The sequence below is a fragment of the Convolutriloba macropyga genome, chromosome 8, assembly GCF_964194025.1.
Source record: "Convolutriloba macropyga chromosome 8, txConMacr16.3, whole genome shotgun sequence".
Lineage (NCBI taxonomy): Eukaryota > Metazoa > Xenacoelomorpha > Acoela > Convolutidae > Convolutriloba > Convolutriloba macropyga.
Genome location: NC_134475.1, coordinates 2191570 through 2213243, shown reverse-complemented (window position 1 = coordinate 2213243; position 21674 = coordinate 2191570). Strand labels below are relative to the sequence as shown.

General features: G+C 36.2%; 2 protein-coding genes across 2 annotated transcripts in view; both read right to left on the bottom strand.

Annotated features, from left to right (window-relative positions):
* LOC142343861 (uncharacterized) overlaps positions 1 to 6345 on the bottom strand; it is a 31740-nt gene extending 25395 nt beyond the window's left edge. Inside the window, exon 1 of the mRNA XM_075395232.1 lies at positions 6039 to 6345. Within this exon, the coding sequence (XP_075251347.1) occupies positions 6039 to 6245 (207 nt within the window). The 5' untranslated portion in view covers positions 6246 to 6345. The remainder of the gene's footprint in view (positions 1 to 6038) is intronic.
* A 6478-nt stretch (positions 6346 to 12823) lies between these two features.
* On the bottom strand, positions 12824 to 20271 carry LOC142344316 (uncharacterized). Its single transcript, XM_075395904.1, has 4 exons — positions 20075 to 20271; positions 17808 to 17974; positions 17516 to 17607; positions 12824 to 13202 (listed from the first exon to the last, which is right to left on the bottom strand). The coding sequence occupies exons 1-4, from the start codon at positions 20226 to 20228 to the stop codon at positions 12824 to 12826; spliced, it is 792 nt and encodes a 263-aa protein (XP_075252019.1). The 5' UTR covers positions 20229 to 20271.
* Positions 20272 to 21674: the final 1403 nt, after the last annotated feature.

Sequence of the window (21674 nt, the reverse complement as noted above, 5' to 3'; positions counted from 1 at the left end):
ATGCGTTTCACAGAAGAAGGCCTTGGAACAAGTTCTGGGAAGTGTGTACATGAGGGCAAAGGCTACGGAGGTGTCAATGCCAAAGCAGTGGGAGGGAAAAAAAGAAGCTGGTATCGATTGGTGGAGAGGCTTCTGTAGTAGGCAAAAGTTCAGATTGCCCTTTCCTACCCTTCGCTGCGTGGCGTGCAAAATAAATGTAAAAACTCGGAAATCGATTTCATTTGCTGCAGTAAGTGTAACAGTTTTGCCTGTGAAAACTGCATTAATATCTGCCAAAGCAGGGCTTTGTGCCAAAAGTGCTTTGAAAGTGTTCTGCTCTAAATTGTAGAGTCAATGCGCTGTTATCTTTTGTGTTAAATTACTGAACTAACCATACAATGAAATATGTGTTTTCGAAATTGTAAAATTTCTCCGATTTGATCTTTCTATTTTCTTTACAAGTATTTTTCTGCCAATGTGCTAATGAGAGATTTGCTACAGTTTTGGTTGCTGACTTAGCGTTGCAAATGGGGTGAAACGGACCCCAAAAAAATATTTCCGTTTCGTCAGTGCAGAGACATTGTGTGCAAAGAACCCTAATTTGGGATAAAGATGTGGCACCACAGGTCTTCACTATACATTAAATTAGACTGGTTACCAAATACGGTAAGGTTTTTGGAAAAAATGCCCAGCAAACTTGTTTCAATTTTATTTTTTTTTTCAAAATAATGAGTTTTTAAAGATGTTTCTGACAATTTCATCTTGTGGAATGGGCAATGGGTATGAAGCAGTCATGGAAACGTGCTCTTTTGGCTAGTGGTCCATGAAAAAAAGTAACAGTTTTTCAACAATTGTTCTGGTTTACATTTAGGAAAAAAATATCAATGGATTCTATGATCTTCTCGGCCATGATATCAGACAATTACTCCAAAAAAACCCAGTGGGCCTTAGGGCCCACTGGGGATTTTTTTTTGACACCCCACTATCAGAGGACTTTGTGTGCGTCATTTTGCGCTAATAAAAACTTTGCTGCGGTTTTGGTTGCTGACTTAGCGTTGCAAATGGGGTGAAACGGACCCCAAAAAAATATTTCCGTTTCGTCAGTGCAGAGACATTGCGTGCAAAGAACCCTAATTTGGGATGAAGATGTGGCACCACAGGTCTTCACTATACATTAGATTAGACTGGTTACCAAATACGGTAAGGTTTTTGGAAAAAATGCCCAGCAAACTTGTTTCAATTTTATTTTTTTTTCAAAAAAATGAGTTTTTAAAGATGTTTCTGACAATTTCATCTTGTGGAATGGGCAATGGGTATAAAGCAGTCATGGAAACGTGCTCTTTTGGCTAGTGGTCCATGAAAAAAAGTAACATTTTTGCAACAATTGTTCTGGTTTACATTTAGGAAAAAAATATCAATGGATTCTATGATCTTCTCGGCCATGATATCAGACAATTACTCCAAAAAAAAATCCCCAGTGGGCCTTAGGGCCCACTGGGTATTTTTGTTTGACACCCCACTATCAGAAGACTTTGTGTGCGTCATTTTGCGCTAATAAAAACTTTGCTGCGGTTTTGGTTGCTGACTTAGCGTTGCAAATGGGGTGAAACGGACCCCAAAAAAATATTTCCGTTTCGTCAGTGCAGAGACATTGTGTGCAAAGAACCCTAATTTGGGATGAAGATGTGGCGCCACACGTCTTCACTATACATTAGATTAGACTGGTTACCAAATACGGTAAGGTTTTTCGAAAAAATGCCCAGCAAACTTGTTTCAATTTTATTTTTTTTCAAAATAATGAGTTTTTAAAGATGTTTCTGACAATTTCATCTTGTGGAATGGGCAATGGGTATGAAGCAGTCATGGAAACGTGCTCCTTTGGCTAGTGGTCCATGAAAAAAAGTAACAGTTTTGCAACAATTGTTCTGGTTTACATTTAGGAAAAAATTATCAATGGATTCTATGATCTTCTCGGCCATGATATCAGACAATTACTCCAAAAAAAATCCCCAGTGGGCCTTAGTGCCCATTGGGGATTTTTTTTTGACACCCGACTATCAGAGGACTTTGTGTGCGTCATTTTGCGCTAATAAAAACTTTGCTGCGGTTTTGGTTGCTGACTTAGCGTTGCAAATGGGGTGAAACGGACCCCAAAAAAATTTTTCCGTTTTGTCTTTGCAGAGACATTGTGTGCAAAGAACCCTAATTTGGGATGAAGATGTAGCACCACAGGTCTTCACTATACATTAGATTAGACTGGTTACCAAATACGGTAAGGTTTTTGGAAAAAATGCCCAGCAAACTTGTTTCAATTTTATTTTTTTTTCAAAATAATGAGTTTTTAAAGATGTTTCTGACAATTTCATCTTGTGGAATGGGCAATGGGTATGAAGCAGTCATGGAAACGTGCTCCTTTGGCTAGTGATCCATGAAAAAAAGTAACAGTTTTGCAACAATTGTTCTGGTTTACATTTAGGAAAAAATTATCAATGGATTCTATGATCTTCTCGGCCATGATATCAGACAATTACTCCAAAAAAAAATCCCCAGTGGGCCTTAGTGCCCATTGGGGATTTTTTTTTGACACCCCACTATCAGAGGACTTTGTGTGCGTCATTTTGCGCTAATAAAAACTTTGCTGCGGTTTTGGTTGCTGACTTAGCGTTGCAAATGGGGTGAAACGGACCCCAAAAAAATTTTTCCGTTTTGTCAGTGCAGAGACATTGTGTGCAAAGAACCCTAATTTGGGATGAAGATGTGGCACCACAGGTCTTCACTATAAATTAGATTAGACTGGTTACCAAATACGGTAAGGTTTTTGGAAAAAATGCCCAGCAAACTTGTTTCAATTTTATTTTTTTTCAAAATAATGAGTTTTTAAAGATGTTTCTGAGAATTTCATCTTCTGGAATGGGCAATGGGTATGAAGCAGTCATGGAAACGTGCTCTTTTGGCTAGTGGTCCTTGAAAAAAAGTAACAGTTTTGCAACAATTGTTCTGGTTTACATTTAGGAAAAAAATATCAATGGATTCTATGATCTTCTCGGCCTTGATATCAGACAATTACTCCAAAAAAAAATCCCCAGTGGGCCTTAGGGCCCATTGGGGATTTTTTTGACACCCCACTATCAGAGGACTTTGTGTGCGTCATTTTGCGCTAATAAAAACTTTGCTGCGGTTTTGGTTGCTGACTTAGCGTTGCAAATGGGGTGAAACGGACCCCAAAAAAATATTTCCGTTTCGTCAGTGCAGAGACATTGTGTGCAAAGAACCCTAATTTGGGATGAAGATGTGGCACCACAGGTCTTCACTATACATTAGATTAGACTGGTTACCAAATACGGTAAGGTTTTTGGAAAAAATGCCCAGCAAACTTGTTTCAATTTTATTTTTTTTTCAAAATAATGAGTTTTTAAAGATGTTTCTGACAATTTCATCTTGTGGAATGGGCAATGGGTGTGACGCAGTCATGGAAACGTAGTAGCTACCAAACAAAGTTTGAAGCAATTGTTTTGGTAGCTTGTCTTTTGCACATTATGCTAAATCGATATGTTAAATATTTGTTTTTTTATATAATACTGTTATTCTAAGGTGAGGGCCTCGGGCCCGCATGAGGTGCACCACCCCTCCCTGCCCCGTTGAGACGCCGGTTAGTCGGTTTCCCCCCTCTGGGCTTTTGTGCATCTCAAGTTGGGGACGTCTTCAGTCTGGTTTATAAAAGTGAGGTTTTCGTACGGATGTTTACGATTATTTCAAATAGGTACTTTTAAAAAGAGGTCTTTTTGTTTAGGTCATAGAGTTGTCCAAAGTGAACCCTGATAAGATCCGTTTTTCCCTGCTTTCCTGTGGGAAATCCTATTTTTCCCGAGAACGCTGGTAAGATCTGGGGTTTTTCCCGGTTTTCCTGTTGAGAATCTTATATCCCCCTGAAACCCTGATAAGATGCAGGGAAAAAAAACCTGGGTTTTCCTGTTAAGTTTCCCTGGTAGGAAAACCCGAAATTCCCTGAAACCCTGATAAGATGCAGGAAAAACCCTGGGTTTCCTGGTAAGTTTCCCGCTTTTTTCCCGGTTTCCCTGCCAGGAAACACTGGTTCCCGGAAACCCTGCCGGGAAATGCGGGATCTTACTCAATCTTTGCATATCTTACGAACCCTGGAAAGTTTCCCGGTAAGTTTCCCGGGACTTTCCCTTGTTTTTCCTGGGTCTTGCCGGGAAATTTTCCGGGAACTTATTAAGATTTCCGGGAATCGGTGCACTGGGTAGCCATTAGAAAGATTAACTGTCTTTAACTAGAAAGAAAATGCACCCTCGCTTAATGAGACTAACCTGAAGTATTAGAGAATTCAAAAATAAATGACAATGCTCAACAATTCACTGAGTCTTTCCCAAAAGGAATTTTGTCGAGGTCATAAGAGCCATTAAATATCAGCTCAAAGGAATATATAGGTTCATCTATACCAATTCTGGAAGCCTACTCTATTTTTATTTTTGATACTAAGTCATGCGACTGCAAACAAAACAATAAATGAGGGCAAAACACATGAAAGTTTAAGAAAACACTTTGTCGAAACCATGAGTATCATGAGTTTTTCTCTCAAAACATAGTATATGGTCATTTTGTCTCATTTTCAGGTAAATCACAAATGTCAATAATGGACCATAGATAGAAACTATTCTATTCTGTAATTAACATATATAAAAAAATTGTCAAAAAAATTATTACAAAAGACATCGAAACAGTAAAATCAGAATAATTTTTGTTCCAAATGTTACTACAATTGATACTTTTGCAATACAACCTTTAGTATATCCAAAATAATTTATGGGTTTTTGCTTAAAGTTCGCGAAAATCCGGCACAGTTTTTATTCCAGATCACTTTTATGAGAAGCGAAATTAAATCTAGCCCTCTTTTAAGTTGACCCATAATTCATCACCGATTGTTAGGTCTGCACTTCCGAAAAAAAATAAATTTGAACAAAGAAGATTTGAAACAATTTATGATGAGTAAAATGAATTTAATTTATAAATTCTACGTTGTACGGGCTTTCTAATGGTACCACTCACAACTCTCTACAATGAAAACTGCGGATGAGCAAATAGCTCCTCCCCCACTAAGGTGGGTCAGAACAATGACAGCGGCGAGAACTCTCAGACATCCGAGACTTCCCGTACAATGCTCTTAAATGTTCAGACAACAAAACATTAGGCATGCAACATTATATTTTCAATACAACTCCAGACCATTCAAAAGTTATCTATCGTTTCCAATCAAGACGAACTCTAAAAATCTCTGTAATAACTTGCAGAAAACGACTGCAGACAACCAAGGCATTGAAGAACCCTATCAACACAAAAAATAATAGTTAGAAAAACAATTCAATATTTGCATTTTCAAAGATACGACCAAAATTTTGTTAATGCAAATTATTCACAGTTCATCCCAGAGAAACGCGACAAAAGAAGAATAGATAGGATTCCCTTTGAAATTTAAAACTGCACAATTAGATCCTCAAAATGACAAGCAAGTTTTTTTTGGAAAAGATCATTAATGCTTCTGATCGCAGACAAAAAGTCAGAGTTTCAGCCCTGCCAAAAGTTTACATTGGAGCTAATTTCCATCAACAAGAATTAATTTTGAGTCAATGGAGAATCAAGATTTCAAGATAAAGTGTTGACCTCTAAAACAAGACTTATGAATAGTTATATCAGATTTATGTCCAGGCAATTTTCAGACCTGTTTTCATATCGAGCTGCAGAGAGCTCGTTTGTATGATGTAAAATGCACATTTTAAAAAACTTTTCGTACTTATATTTAGACCGTTAAAAGTTGTCGTAATTTTCATAAAGCAGTGTGGGAGCTAGTAATATGAGAGGGTAGTATAGAGAAACAGTTGAAGATGCGGTCCATAATTGATTGAGAAAAGAAAGCTATTTTTCTCTATGTTGCAAGACTCAAGCAAGTGCTAAACATTTGTTGGAGCGGAATTCTGTTATTGCTTTTAAGAAAGTTCCTTTTGCAAGATCAAAAAAGTTTATCTATCAGGTGCTTTTCATGCCTGTCGGTCTCTGAGCTGTCCTTCATTGGACCATTGAGCCCCATCTGATGTGCCCCCTGCTTTGCTCTGATTGGCTGCTGCCTCCGCCTCTCTGATTCGTCCCTTGAGCGCAAACACCTCATAGTCATTGTTCCTCCGCCGCAGGTCAAACTTGGTTATGACACCCCAGAAGGCTCCCAGGGCCAGATTGAACGATGCAAACTTCATAATGGAAAACTTGAAGTGAAAAGGAAACTGTTTAAAGTCTTTTAATGGTTAAGTCAAGTCTTTTGATGGGAATTTTGGAATGAGTGTGGTTTTCCTTAAATTTGTTTCCGGGGTCGATGTGTCGCCATTCAACGCAAAATTATGTAAGATAAGCGGTGAATGCGGTGAAATTACATAAATCAGGCGGTGAATGCGGTGAAAAAACCTTAATCGCCTGGTAGCGGTGAAATTACATAATTTCACCGCCTACTCTAGCGGTGAACTTAAATTGTTTCACCGCATTCACCGCATTTCACCGCAAAATTATGTACGAAATTTGCGGTGAAAAAACTAACTTTTCACCGCTTATCTTACTTATTTTTCCGATTTTTCCTCGACCCGGGTTAATATGAGTTCTAAAAAAAACAGATCTTTGATTGTTTAATATTCTTTAGAAATGCAAAAGATAGCGTATCAAACTTTCTGACTACTTCGACTACCAGCATCAATGAGCATTAAATTGCACGTAAAAATTTTCGAGGAAAAAATTCCTAAAAACTTTTCCTCGACTCACGATTTCACAATAGCACGACACAATTTGTTGTTTAAGTTCAGCGTATCGAGGTGAGCGAAAGTCGAGCATGTTATTTTGGGTCAGGCCAATATGCAGCTTAAAAATGGGTTGAGCAAAAAACTAGAGTGAGAATGCGTTTAAACAGAAGTCGTGTTTGAATTAGGTATGCCAACCTAAAGTTGACGGTGAATGAGTTGGGTCGAACTAAAGTACAGCTACTCCCTAAAGTAACGCTAAAGTCATTTTTTGGTTTCTTGAGTGGAGCACCGTCTTTTCATTAGTCGAAGTTTAAAAATTGATTACATTTCTGACATCAACCGCCATTTTCAGATTAAAAACTAACCCTAACTTAATAGGGATGTCCACACAAGTTATGTTGAATCAGCGCTGAGTTGTACCATTTCACAATCAGCTTATTTGGATCGGTACACGGAGCAGTATTGACTCACTACGGGATAGGAGCGAATCGCACGTTAACTGAGAACCTAGTTTGTGGGTTGCGTCATCGATCGGACCATTGAAAAAAAATGTGACCTAGGCCGAAAAAGTTTTGCAAATACTTATAGGATAAGCAGGGACTACCATTGACAATTTAGAATAGCCACTTTTTCATAAATATGCATTTAATCTTAAGACTTGTGAAATCATGTCAAGACTTGCTTAAGACTTGTAAAATGTAAGTCAAGTCTTGACCAAGACTTGACAAGTCTTGATTATTGCGCATGCAGTTAATCTAAAAAGAGATATTGCAAAATGTTAGCGCTTTCACCAGAGAAAATTTCTGCCATAGTTTTGAATTAATGCGTCCGCTCTCATTGAGGCTCGAACGACCATTATTTTCCTTCTTTGTCGCTTCTTCTGATATTATGCCACCATAGCTTAGATTTTCTAACAACTATTCCTTGTAAATTTGATTGCAACAGCTCAGTTTTGAATTTATTCAAAATCAACGCTGAAATGAACGCTCAATCTTTCACGATCAAACCTGAATCAAGTCAGATCAGCACAAAAATTGAAGCGCTGAGGTTTATTAAAATTAACCCTAGAAAGAAGGCTAAATTATGTAATATCTATGTTAAGAATTCAGTGTTGACCGTATGTAAATTCAGCGATAAAATGGAAACGATTTTAAGCAATATCTGGGTCAAAAATATTAAAGCGATGATAGACCAGCACTAAAAATTTGGCTTTGAATTCATGAATGAAATACACTAAAATAAAGGCGAAATTAATAATAATAATAATAAATTGTTTATGGTTTGTACAGGATAATTATCAGTAATTTTAAAATGATTGCAAAAATAGAACACTATTTGTAAAATCAATAGAAATCGCACCAACCAAGAGCACACTATTAGGTCTCACTGACCTGTTTTCAAGTGCCTCTAGCGGAAAATAATTCACTGTCAATACCTATTCACTAAGGGTAAATCAAATTGTTTGTTTTTAGTAAATTGAAAACAAAAGAGACAAAAAAAATAAATACCATAATCCGCAGTTTTGTTTTTTTGTTAACTAAAAATTGCTTCCGTTAGTTGTTCATTTTCCAGTATGAAATTGTCTAAAAAATTGTGTGAAAGTTTACGTATTTCGTTTTCTTTCAGGTTTTTTACTTTGTCTACAAACATTGGTTCGATTATTAAAACTTGGTTCAATAACCTTCTTAACCTTGTATACAAACAATTTTTCACGCATGAGTCCTTACTAGTTGAGATCCTTTTAGACCGACTGCCTGAAAGGTTTTCTATATCCTGACCACTCAACAAATTTGACAAGGATGCAATTTTGCATTCGCCCCTAAGGATATTAATCAGAGTTTTGAAGAGTTCATATATGTGAAGTTCCCCAACAGTGAAGAGTTTATGTTCTTCTCTCAATGAGCCCAGCGATTCGAAACTCCTTTTGCAGAAGATATCTTTAATTAACCGTTTTGTAAGTTTTTCCAGATTTTTTAACACATTTTTAGAAGTTGAGCCATAGATGAGAACTCCATATTGCAATATTGGCTTGATGTTTGTTCTAAAAACTTGGATCATTTGACGAGATATTAAGACTTTTCTGAGCCTGTAGAAAATGCCACAAAACTTGACAAGGCGTTTTTGATGTAGGTTACATGATGTTGGAAACTTAATTGACAATCAATAATCACACATAAATATTTGTACTGCTTTACTGACTCAATCGTTTCATTACCGAAAGAAAATTCTTTTTCAAACTGAAGAGCACGTTTTTTGTTTTATTTGCGTTGAGGACCAGCTTGTTTTCTTTGATTCAATCATTTGTGTCATTTAGTGCTAACTGATGATTGTTCAGTAGTTCAATGTTCCTACTTCCTGTTATAATTGCTGTGTCATCAGCATACAGTATTAGATCTGTTTCTTTCTGCATTGATTTGATGTCATTAATATAAATAAGGAACAGAATTGGTCCCAGTATAGACCCTTGGGGGACACCTGTTTCTACAAGTTTCAACGAAGATTTCTTTGTTCCAATTTGAATGTATTGCTCTCGGTTCTTCAGGAACGATTCAATAAGCTTATATGGTTCCTTACGAAAACCATAACAAAAACATTTTTGTAACAAAAGTTTGTGATCAACTGTGTCGAACGCCTTCTTTAGATCGAGAAATGTGCAGCAAGAAACATTAGTTCTGTTTGTCCATAATTGACGAATTGTTTTCACCAATGTAGCAATGGCATCAACTGTGCTCCGTTTGTTCCGAAAACCGAAATGTTTTTCACTCAGGATGTGATAGCGATCGAGCAACTGTACCAACCTATTATAGATCAGTTTCTCAAAAATCTTCCCGATTGTCGGTAGCAAGGAGATTGGCCTGTAGTTTGTTGGCTCATGTTTGTCACCCTCCTTGTGTAAGGGTACAACTTTGGCAATCCTTAAAGCATCAGGAAAATAACTTTTGATAATGCATCTATGAAACAATCGTTCCAAACAACTTGCAAGAGGATCAGACATTTTCTTTAGAAATATGTAATTTAGGCCATAGCAGTCTAAGCAGTACTTAGGTTGAATTTTATGCAGTACCTCTTCTATTTCCTTTTTGGTAATTTTGCTAAAAAAGAAAGAGTTGATCTTTTTCGGTGGTAATTTAGTTTTATTGTTGGGTTCAATTTCAGACGAAAGTTTTTTCCCAATACTCGCGAAAAAGTTATTGAAGTTTTTAAATTGGTTTTGGGTGAAAATACCTTGTTCTGGTTTTTGTGATCTTCCCATCATTTCGTTGTAGATGTTGAAAAATTCTCTCGTATTTTGCCTACTTTCGACGTGTAATTTTCTTGATAGAAAGTCCATCTTTTTTTCCTTACCAAGTTTTTTACAAGATTACTTTGTTTTTTGTATGCAAGTTTGTTTTCTTCGGAATTTATTTCATTCATTTTTCTTCTTAGTTGTTTCTTTTTAGTAGTCTCTTTTTTTATTTCAATGTCAATCCAGTTTTTTCTTTTGCTAGGTTTCACTTTTTTGATGGGACAAAATTTGTCTAGAGTTATCATGAGCCTACTGTGAAGCTCAGAGATCTGTTTATCAATTGTTTTCATGGGGCTGCAGAGACTTTTTAGTTTTTCTCCTAAAAAATATAGGGCCTCTTTGAGCACATTTTCATTCTCTAATGCTTTCCAATTTCTCGTAAAAGTATTTGATTCTTTGCAGTTATCATTAAAATTTGTGTTAAAAGTTGCTAGCACAGTGTGATGATCTGAAACATCCGATTGGTCCACTTTTATTTTCAATGGAATGTTGGAAAAAAAGATGTCCAGGCATGAGTTTGAAGAAACAGTTTCCCTAGTTGGTGTTAAAAGTTTTGGAATATCTAAGTTGTTTCCGTTCATTAGGTTTCTCAAACGCTTTTGCTTAATTCCATTTTGAATCATATTAACATTAAAATCACCACAAATAATCTGATGAGTTTCTGAAGGAACAACGAGTTCATCGAGATATTGATCTAGTATCTCGAAAGTCTCAAAAGTTGTGGCGTTAGGTGGAATTTATACACATGAAATTAAAAGTTTCGATTTTTTCAGTTGCACCGAAACACTAATGATCTGCAGATTGTTTGTTGTTAGTTTCTTTTCCACTCGGTAACAAAAGGTTTCTTTCGCATAAAGACCTACGCCTCCCCCTCGTTTTTTTCTTGAACCTACTAAAAGGGGATGGTAACCATCCAATTTAAAAATTTCACATGAATTCTGTTCAGAAAGCCAAGTTTCTGTAATGCAAATCAAGTCAGGTTTTAATTCCATGGTATTTAAGTAAACATTAAACTCGTCAAAGTTTCGCGGCAGTGATTTTATGTTTTGCAGCAAAATCAATGAATTTTTTGTAACGCAAGCGTCGTTTGTGTCTTTGTTGAACATCAGTTTTTTCTCATAAAAAGCGGATACACAGGCCAAATCGATCCCCCGCACAAATAACAATAGCCTAAATTACATTTGGTTTTTGCGGCTCTTCACATATGAGGGAGAGAGAAAAAATTAAAAGATACGAGATTTACCCAAAAAAAGAAAAAAGAAAAAAGAGAGAAAAAAAGGTTTATGTTACTTCATGTTGGCACTAACCTTTACTGTTCTTTCTTTTAACCAATACTATATTTGACAATTTGAACGGACTCCGCGGAAATCACAGAGTGTCAGTTGAAAAAGCCCAGGGACGGTAGTGTAAAAATAATAATCAGCTCCAAACACCAAAACCTGGAATGCGAAAATCACAGAACAGGTTCAGGTTTCCCGCGGAAGTCACAGGTTGGAGCCGAAAACGCGAACATATGACTATATTTTTAAAAGTAACTACTAGTTTTTTAACCTAGACTTTTAAGTCTTAGTTGAAAGAGTTATAATCCGCTACAAACAAGATACTTAATTTAGCTAAAGCAACAAAAAGAATAAATTACTTCAAACAGAAAACACTCAGTCACAGTCAGTTATTTACTTCCATAGTGAGTTGAGAGCAGTGAAAATTTAGTTTCCTTGGTTGTTTGACCGTTTAGCATCAGGCATCTCGCGATCATTTGCCGAGAAGGTGTTTTCGAATGGTCTTTTTGTTTTAACCGGGATCAGTTTGTCCAAATCCTCAATTTCATTTACTCTAACAAACTTTGTTTTGTCCGATTTGTCATCATTCACCATAACAGAGACCGTACAATTATGAGTAGACGTAATAAAGTTTCGTTTGCTCGCCTCTTGCTTTATTAGTGCTTCGCACTCAGGCAATGGTTCGTTTATGTAGATATTCAGTCCGTTGATATTGTTTTTCACATTTCGTAATTTTCGTTTTTTGTCCAGATCAAGTTTTTATCCGCAAAAAATAGAAACTTGCAAATCACTGTAGGCATTGAGTTACTTTTCAAGGTTCCTGGTACGATATGGCATGCTTTTATATCACAATAGGCTAGCTTGATTTGCAACAATTTTTCAAAAAAAAACTAGCGTCTCACTCGTAACATCTTTAGTTGTTCTGGCGTCAAAAGGGGGGTTTATTTTTAGTACACTATCTTTCCTCGTATAGCGTTCTTGAGCCCTGAGGCGGTCGTTTATATTTCCTTGTTTATCTTTCATCGCATCAATTTGTTTCTGTTGTTCTACTACGGTTTTGCGGAGGCTCCAAACTTCTTTTGTTAGATCATTCACCTTATCGTTCTCAATTGTACTCACGATACTCTGCCCTTTGCTACTGCTGGTTGCATCCATGCTCTCCATCGATGATAATCAAAGAAAAAAGTCAAAACAGTCAAATAATTCGCTCAATAAAAGTTAGATCAAGTCCAATAATAGGTTAAAGATACGATGCAGAGAAAAGAAATCAGCCTGTGTAAGCGCTGTCTAGAAAGAATGCAAAAACATCAAGGTCAACCGACTGTACTCAAAGCGTTCTATTTCTGTTTTTTTCTGTAACTTAAATTGTTTAAGTTGAATGCTAAAAACCGTTCGTTTTTTGTTTTGAAATAGTTTAGCGTTCACATTGCACAAACTCAACGCATTCACCGCTAAACATACAATTTTTTGCGTTTTTTAAGCTAAATCCACCAAAATCTTCCCAAAGTCCAGTTATTCCGGACCAGGCCTGATATTTGTCTGGTCTGATCACGGTTGATTGTTGTTTGGGTGGATCTGGTCATAAACCCACACCTCAACCTGGGAACCAAAGTCACAGTTTCCTGATACGCATAGTTGTCGGATGCAGCAATGTCCGGCGTGGCTCTAGTTAGAAGCCAGGCTTCGAGCAGCCAGCTGTAGAACACGAACAATCCAATGATGACAGTGGGGATGAAGAAGTTGAACTTTTTGTGTCTCACAGTGCAGAATGCCGTGAACAGAATCAGGCAAAAGAAGAAGTTGACAGAAGCCCCAATGAGTGAAAAAGTGTACACAGTCATCCGCTGCGCTTCAGATAAGCTGCAGTGCAACGGTATGCTCATTCTGTGTTGATTATCATTTAATGAACAGTTATTTAGCCTACCATTTTTTTTTCAAATGTTGCACTGCAAAAAGTACGCTTGTGTTATTTTTCAGTCGTTTTGGGGGTATTTGTGGATAACAGTGACAATTCTTCGTCACATTTTCTCGCTTTATGGCAGTGTTTATGGTGAAGATGGAGCTATACCCGGGTCGAGGTTTGGTGGTGAATTTTCGTTAGAAATGCGGTGAAATGCGGTGAAAAAAAAATTTTCACCGCGTATTTCTTACATCTTTGCGGTGAATGCACTTTCCAGTTTCAATTGCATCCAACTGATTTTTTTGAAAAATTGAAAGTATAATTTGAAAGTAGGTTAAAGCAAGGGTTCAAAAACTTAGGTTGGGGGTCAATTTTTTTGCTCCAACATATCGAAAAATGGTTTAAAAGTAAAATTTTTTGATATTCTCACTACTTTTGTCTCCTTTCAACACTTTCCTGTTTCATTTGCATCCAACTATTTTTTTTTGAAAAATTGCAAGTATAATTTGAAAGTAGGCTACAGCAAGAGTTCTGAAACCTAGGTTGGCGGGTCGGTTTTTTGCTCCCTCATATCGAAAAATGGTTTAAAAATAAATTTTTTTGTTATTTTCACTACTTTTGTTTGCTTTCAACACTTTCCAGTTTCACTTGCATCCAACTGATTTTTTTTGAAAAATTGCAAAAATAATTTGAAAACAAATTACAGCAAGAGTTCAAAAACTTAGGTTGGGGGGGTCGATAATTTGCTCCATCATATAGAAAATGGTTAAAAAATAAAATTTTTTGATATTCTCACTACTTTGTCTGCTTTCAACACTTTCCAGTTTCATCTGCATCCAAATGATTTTTTTGAAAACAAGATGGATACTTCAGCCCACAACAAAATCTCACATAATTTAACGCTTTTTAGCGTTGACACCTAGGCCTGGGGTCGAATAGCGGCGAATTATTTTTTTTCACCGCATTCACCGCATTTCTTACATTAATTTGCCATAATAGTCTATGCGGTGAATTTTTGTAATCTCACATAATTTAACGCTTTTTAGCGTTGACACCTAGGCCTGGGGTCGAATAGCGGTGAATTATTTTTTTTTTCACCGCATTCACCGCATTTCTTACATTAATTTGCCATAATAGTCTATGCGGTGAATTTTTGTAAGAAATGCGTTGAATTTGGTGGCCAATTTTTGTAAGAAATGCGGTGAAAAGCGGTGAATTATTTTTTTTACCGCATTCACCGCAATCACCGCATTTCTTACAAAAATTCAACGCTTTCACCGCATTTCTTACGAAAATTCACCAAAAAACCTCGACCTGGGTAAAGATTAGACTCGGACAACAGTGATTAACAAAATGACAACAATTATTTAACGTCGACTCAAAATTGCCAATATAATAAATCAATTAGCCTTAAACTTCATTTATCAAATTTCTTTTACAGCTAATGATGACACAATTCAGACACTTAAATTTTCTTAAGAACCATGGTCTATTCTTTTAAATGACGACGACTTTTGTTGGAGACTTTTGAAATTGTTTATCACTTAGATTTTTTTAAATTTCCATCAAATTGACCGGTTGTCAACAAATCGTGGAAAAACGATACTGTAACACCGAACAAGAAGCTAAACAAGTCAACATTGACTGTGGACTCCGGTAAGGGTGTCGGGATGCCGTCAGCAATTTTTACGCTTGTGTAAAAATCGGGTTTGGATAATAATGACGAATATTTCAATTTTCAAGCAAATTTATTTCACTCTTTCTCACCGTCACTGTTGTCCAAATATGCTTACATTTCCGATCTTGGAACATTTAACGTAAACAAGCTGAAATTTTCGATTAAAGCTACTTGATAAAAATTTACGTTTACGTCTCAATCAGTTTTTGCAACCCGTACATTTACAGTCTACAAATATACTGAAAATCAAAAGTAAATTAGCACCTAGTTTTATGAAGCAAAAAATCAATTTTTGAGGCATTATTACTCTAATTTGAAACTAAATTGCTAAAACTGTTTTTACTCCATTCAATTCCTACAATAATTCTGTCGTCTACTTATGAAACTCAGATAACGGGCTAGTTTCATTTACCAGAAAACCAACGTAAAATTGATGAACCCCATTCAAATTTCAAAATAAAAAGAAAAATAACTCAAGATGTTACCAGGTTTGTTCAACTATTGCTCTGTTTGCACATGTGTTAAGCATGAGAGAAGTAAAAAAAATCTGATTAAGTTGAGATTTTGTGACAAATTTTTTTGCTCTGAAACTTTTGCTCTGAAACTTTATCAATTGTACGTTAGAGTATCTTCAGTGAAATGTAATTTTAGGTTGGAGTATTACTGACCCATAACTATTTCTCCTGGTACGAAATAAGAAGTACAGTCAGACAAATTCTAAAAGAAACGCAGTTTTGCAAGAAAGCTTGAAGACAAAGACTAATCTTTTCCGATTGAAATGATGCATAAATATGCTCAAGAAGGTATTGTATTTTGGCAGAAGGTTGTTGTTGCTGATGATACAAAAGTTCGAGATGATTTCTTGAATCAGATACCGAAAAATTGATTTCAAACTAGCAATCACTTATGTTTTAGGGTGTAATACAATTTACTTTCCAAACAAACTAAGCATTCTACTTCCTTAGAAAAGTCACGGAAAAATTGCAAGTTTCGGTACGTTATTGTTCAACCCGGCAATTTCTTATATAGTCCTGATCTGAATCCAATTCAATATATCGGTCGAAATTTTGAGACAGAGATTACGAAAACAGTGGTCTTTGGGAGAATTATGTGTTTTGGGAGAATATAGAAAAAAGGTCGAAAAACAGGAACCGAGCGATGGGAAGTTAAGAATCTCTGGGTGGAACGAGATTCTTAACTTATCCCATCGCTCGGTTCCTGTTTTTCGACCTTTTCATCTCGTTCCACGGACCTCTGGGTGGAACGGGATGAACAACAGAGGTTGCGTAGAGTTGAGGGGGGGGGGGGGGGGGGTTGGGGAGGTTGGGGTGGGGGATGGGGCTGATTGGGGGGGGGGGTAGTTGGAATTTAGAGAACAACAGAACTAGAACGCGAGTTAATGTCTTCCGGGTTTTATCTGTTTGTACTGTTTTTGAGGACAGAAAATCAAATAATCAGACGAAAAAAATTGTAAGAACATAGCTGGCAGATTGCCAGAAAATAGCCGCAATAGATTCGTAGATCGGCAGTCTAAAAAAACAGTAAAAAGACAGACCAAAAAAATTTGTCTTTTCATTGAAGGCTGATCTGTTATATTTTGATTAAAAATCTGTATAAGTTATTGCTGCCTCTATTAGCTGATCTCAAATAACCTTCATTTAGAGTGACACACACCCATTTGACCTTATCTCTTTGATTTAGAGTAAATAAAAGTCAATTTCAAAGTGAGGAAGTCAATTTTGAGAGTGAGGTAAGTCAAGTGTGACCAAAAATTTAATCACGCGAATGAACAAAAAAACTCGCTCCACTAAGAGCGAAAAATGACGTCACGCATGCAATTCAGTTGAAATTGCATGAACGAATGAACAAAAAGTGGCTGTGACGTGATATGGTCGTAACAAAAATCATGACGACGAAATAAAAAAACATAGCAGGACAAGTCCTGACGTACAATTCAAAGAATTTTCATTGACTAAACAGAAAACTAGACCTAGAACGGACTATGAATGGATTGGAAAAACCATTTAGAAAAAAATCCTATCTAAAAAATCGAAAAAACAGTAAAAATCAAAGTGAAATTGCCGCATGTGAACAAAAAACCACTAGCGAGAAAGCGAATTTTTGTTCAAACACCATTTTCTCACTCTACTTTAAATTTGGAGCGAAAAAAATTCACGCCGCAAAACCACTCGCTTTTTCGCTCCACTTCCTGTTTCGGCGTGACCAAAATCACCACTCCAATTTGACTTCAAAAATCATGAAAATGTGTGAACAGATCTTAAAAAAAAGACAGCGCCCCAATACAATTCAAATTCTTTGAATTGTAAAAAACCAAGAGAAGGCCAATAATAGCCCCAGCTATCGCTGTGCGGCTATTAATAAAAAGTCGCTAGAAAACTTGGCATTGAAAACACAAGCTCGACTAATATAATTGCTACAAACTTCATTTGAGAGCAGTTAATGAGTCGTTACTTGTGAGCTGTTTTAAACAGATTTGTTAGCTTTTTGAATTAAGATCACTGTCATATTTGTTCAATTTTTATCATGTTAAGTCGTAAATTACTAATTATGACAGTATGAGCATGAATAGACGACTTTTGGCAAGCGAGGACGATGGAGAAAACCTGGTTCTCATACATCACAACCACCACTTCCGGAGACAGAGTAGAAGTCACTGCTTCCGTAAACTGAAATTGAAATCAAAATAATGGAAAAAATTCCAACTAACTATGAAATGACTAGAAAAAAGTTTTAGCTCAGATCCACTTCTGATTTAAACGTTGAACATATGATTTGAAATTTAAACGTTGAACATATGATTATCCCTCATTTAGTACCCCCCCCCCCCCCACCCCTTAACAGTCAATACCTGTGAAGATCCAGTAACCTTAGATGAGTCTGTTGGTGGGGGTGCTCCTATGACGTTGTAGTTGACAGTTACATTTGCGTAAGTGTCTATAGTTTCGGATGACAAGTGACAAGCAGCTCCAAAGTAGGAAAGGGGAGCCAACACAGTCGCCAGAACTATCAACACTCGACGGTGGAAAGAGTACTCTGCCAAAAAAAACAAATTATTCACTTTGATTACCAACACTTAGAATCATTTGATCATTTGACGCTAATTAAACAAGCCAATATGTATCATTATAGCCTTTCGGCTCGTCAGCCTTGAGAAAAAAATATTGTCTTTTCTGATTGGCAAGGAGCTCAATGTCGCAAAAAACGCATTCACTCTAAATAAAGTTCAGGTAAATTTACCTAAAAAACACCTCAATTTACCTGAAATTTACCTGAATTTCAGCTGAAAATTTCAGGTTTTTAAATTGAAATTTTCAGGTGAAATTCAGGTAAAGATACCTCAACCAGAAAAACTACCTGAAATTGAGATACCGTAGTAAAAATAAAGATTTACGAAAAAAAAAGTTTTCAGCCAATATTACGCGTGAAAAGAACATCTTGAATCCATATTTGGTTTGAAAAGAATTAAGAAGATTTTATTAATTGTTCTCATCTCTGGTTTAGCAATAAACAATGTTTTTGAGTTTAAGCCCATCTAGAGTTACCGTCCTCAAGTTTGGCTTGACAAATTTAGCATTGCTCATGTTTTAATCAGAGATTTTTTTTTAAATATATTTGAGGTGCACAGCAAGTAATGAGTCACAGAAAGTAATGATAATCTCCTTTTAAAAAAAGAACAAAATGACAAAAATCATTGAAATATGTGCAAACCAGGAAAGCAGAGACGAAAACTAGTCCTATAACGGCATCAAACATTTTTGTCAAAAATTAGGCTTAACTTATTCTCATTAGTGAAGAGAGTTTGTCTTGATTGATTCTGATTTAAGAAAAAAAATATTTTGCCATGTCAATTACTTTGAATTTATGGTGATTTTTGACCTACAATTCGAAACAAATAAAAACATTGCGGTAAATTTGAGCACTATAAGCTATTTTATTAACCTTTATCGTATCAAAATAATATCAAATCTTAGCCTTAAATGATTTTTCTGAAAAATCCCTCAGAACAGAAAAAGCTTTGGGAGTGTTTGCTGATGTCAATGCCATTTCCCGCCAACAATTCAAAGTAAATAAAAACATTTTGGTAAATTTGAGGCCAATGTGGTGTATTATTAAATTTCATCGTATCATCATAATATCAAATCTTAGCCAGCATAACTATTTTTCTCTGAAAAATCCAAAATCCTTCAGAACAAAAAAAACCTTGGTAATGAGTGCTGATGCCAATTCCATTTCCCGACCTACAACTCTAAAGAAATAAAAACATTGTGATAAATTTGAGACCTATATGTTATATTTTTAGCCATTAAACCACTTTTAATCACTTTTAATTGCAATCAATTAATAAATATTTAAACCACTTTTAAAATTAGAAACAATTACGGATTATAGATGCAATCGGTGCGCAAATTAGATATATTTAGCGAGAAATTGAGCTACGATCAATGCAAATAAAACGATACCTAAATGAGCAGAATTGTTATACATAGCCCGGGAAAAATAGCGAACAGCTTGCATCTCAATTAGGGTACACTTTTGGGAACACGGGTTGCGCAATTCCCTTCATATTTTGGCCGGTTTTTCCAAAATATCTATTTTTTGTAATATTGTTGTATTTTCACTGTAAAAACACACGGAAACAATCAATGCACAGCTTTTGTATGTTATAAGTTTGTTTAAAAAAACAGGATGGAAAGTTGTGATACGAAGAAAAAATTCTTCACATTTTCTCGAGCATCAGAGCCCTTAATATCCGTTCTTTCAAAGTCTCCAGGTTAACCACGAATGAAACCACAAAGTTTTCCTCCAAAATATCGAGAGCCAAAATTGATCCAAACCTTGTGCATGCTCTTTTTACGGTTTCTAGAACCAAAATGGTTCAATAGTTCTCAATACCAGACTGATTAAAAATACAATACAAGGCTGATCAGAGCTACTGGATTCATGACTGTAGTAACAAAATACATTTTGCTCTGCCTAAGTTTTTAACTATATGGCTCATTAGCCTTTAGACATCATTTGAAACCAGAATTTTTTATATGATCTTGGGCATGATAATTAAGAAACCTTATAACCAAGTATGGTTGTCATATGGTTTCTCAGTCTTTTATTACATGATAGTGAATACAAACTAACCCTGATCTGCTCCTGGGTTCGCATTCTGCCCAAATCTGTCATTGACCATGATTGGAATAAAGGAGGGTGCCACCTGAGGCATTTCTACATTCTCAAACAGGAGAGAAAGCAGAGGGATGTTTGATATAGACCATGCCACAATCAACACACACATTGGCCACGTCTCTCCCGGGCACAACTGCCCTACTGTACATCCAGGTTGCAACTGCACTTGACAGTGGAATCTGTTTCATTTTAGTGAGCCACTGCAAAAACCGGTGCAACGAAAAATTGATACACCCCCTCAAAAAATCCAAGACTTTCCCTGTTGAGAGGACAAAACAAAAACGACAAAAAATTTGTGAAAAAGTTCCGGTACGTTCGGTTTGTTTATTGCAGGTTTCGAACGTAAGAAGATTCGGTATTTCTCTTTTTAAACGTAAGATAGATTCGGAATCGTCCTTTTTAAACGTAAGAAGGTTCGGTATCGTTGTTTTTATAATTGGCCACCGAGGCAAAATCCGGGACGTCATGTCTCGGTGGGCTAATTTGTTGCAATAAGTTTTGACATTTCTGTTGATATCTTGATTATAATATGTAATACATGGTCCAAACCAGATCAAAACACAATCAACATATTTCAAAATTTTATGAGTGAGGGTTGCAATGGAATGACTTTTTAGCACGATGCGGCTGAAACCTTTAATATTTCTGGGATGCAAATAAAAGGCAATGGGGGATATATTACCCAAACACTGGGCAAAATTCCACACATTGCAGACCCACTTTTACATCTTTCTGGGTGCAAAAAAACACTCCATCCATTCTTCGGATTTATTTGAAGGTGTGACTTTATCAATGATGATGTGAACTTGGTGAAACGACTGGCAAGTTGCTTTGGTTTTTTTCGCATTGCTTGCAACGAATTCACCACTTTCTAACGAAATAATGTAAGATAATTTGAAATTGTGAATGACAGAGAGATCATTATTGTTTGAATGGTTGATGCCTTGAAATTGTGGTGCATATCACATAATTTTGTGATAGATTGAGCTCAAAAATTGACCCGTGGATCGATAAAAACCATCATAAACACACAAAGCAAGTAGTAACTTTTAAAGATTGATTTACAATTTTGAGATTTGATGTGTTTTTTGCGCCAAGGTACGCGTATATTGGAGATATATTGTTTTCTGGTGCATAGTCTTTTAAATGTTGCCTCTCACGAGTAAGCTTTAGAATGTGGTGAGTAAACTTGCAGTTTCTTGGCTAATATTAATATATTTTTGGTTCAGGATTGCAGAATTATTAAAAGAAACAGTTCCAAGTAGAGTGTAGAACTGTAGTGTTGCAAATAGAATTCGGAAGAGATATCTGAGGATGACAACTGAGGTGGGTTTGAATATAGTCAGAGTCATCACTGTCACCAGTCCAAGACCAGCCAAGTTAGAACATATTAGAAAGCCACACACCAGGTCGAAATGCAACGCAACATCCCCACCTAAACCCTATTCAATTTTTTGACGAGTCAAAGAATCACAAACAAAAATTGCAGAAATAGTAATCAAAATGTTACATAAGGTGAAATGTAAGATAATCGGTGATGTTACACAAAGTAACA

Excerpts from the sequence above, each read along its gene's own strand:
- LOC142344316 (XM_075395904.1), bottom strand. The coding sequence starts at position 20,228 with ATGTGTGTGTTGATTGTGGCATGGTCTATATCAAACATCCCTCTGCTT. Across the intron at positions 17,608-17,807 it reads CACCAACAGACTCATCTAAG|TTTACGGAAGCAGTGACTTC; the intron begins GTTACTGGATCT and ends TTTCAATTTCAG. Across the intron at positions 13,203-17,515 it reads ATCGTCCTCGCTTGCCAAAA|CTTATCTGAAGCGCAGCGGA; the intron begins GTCGTCTATTCA and ends GTTGCACTGCAG.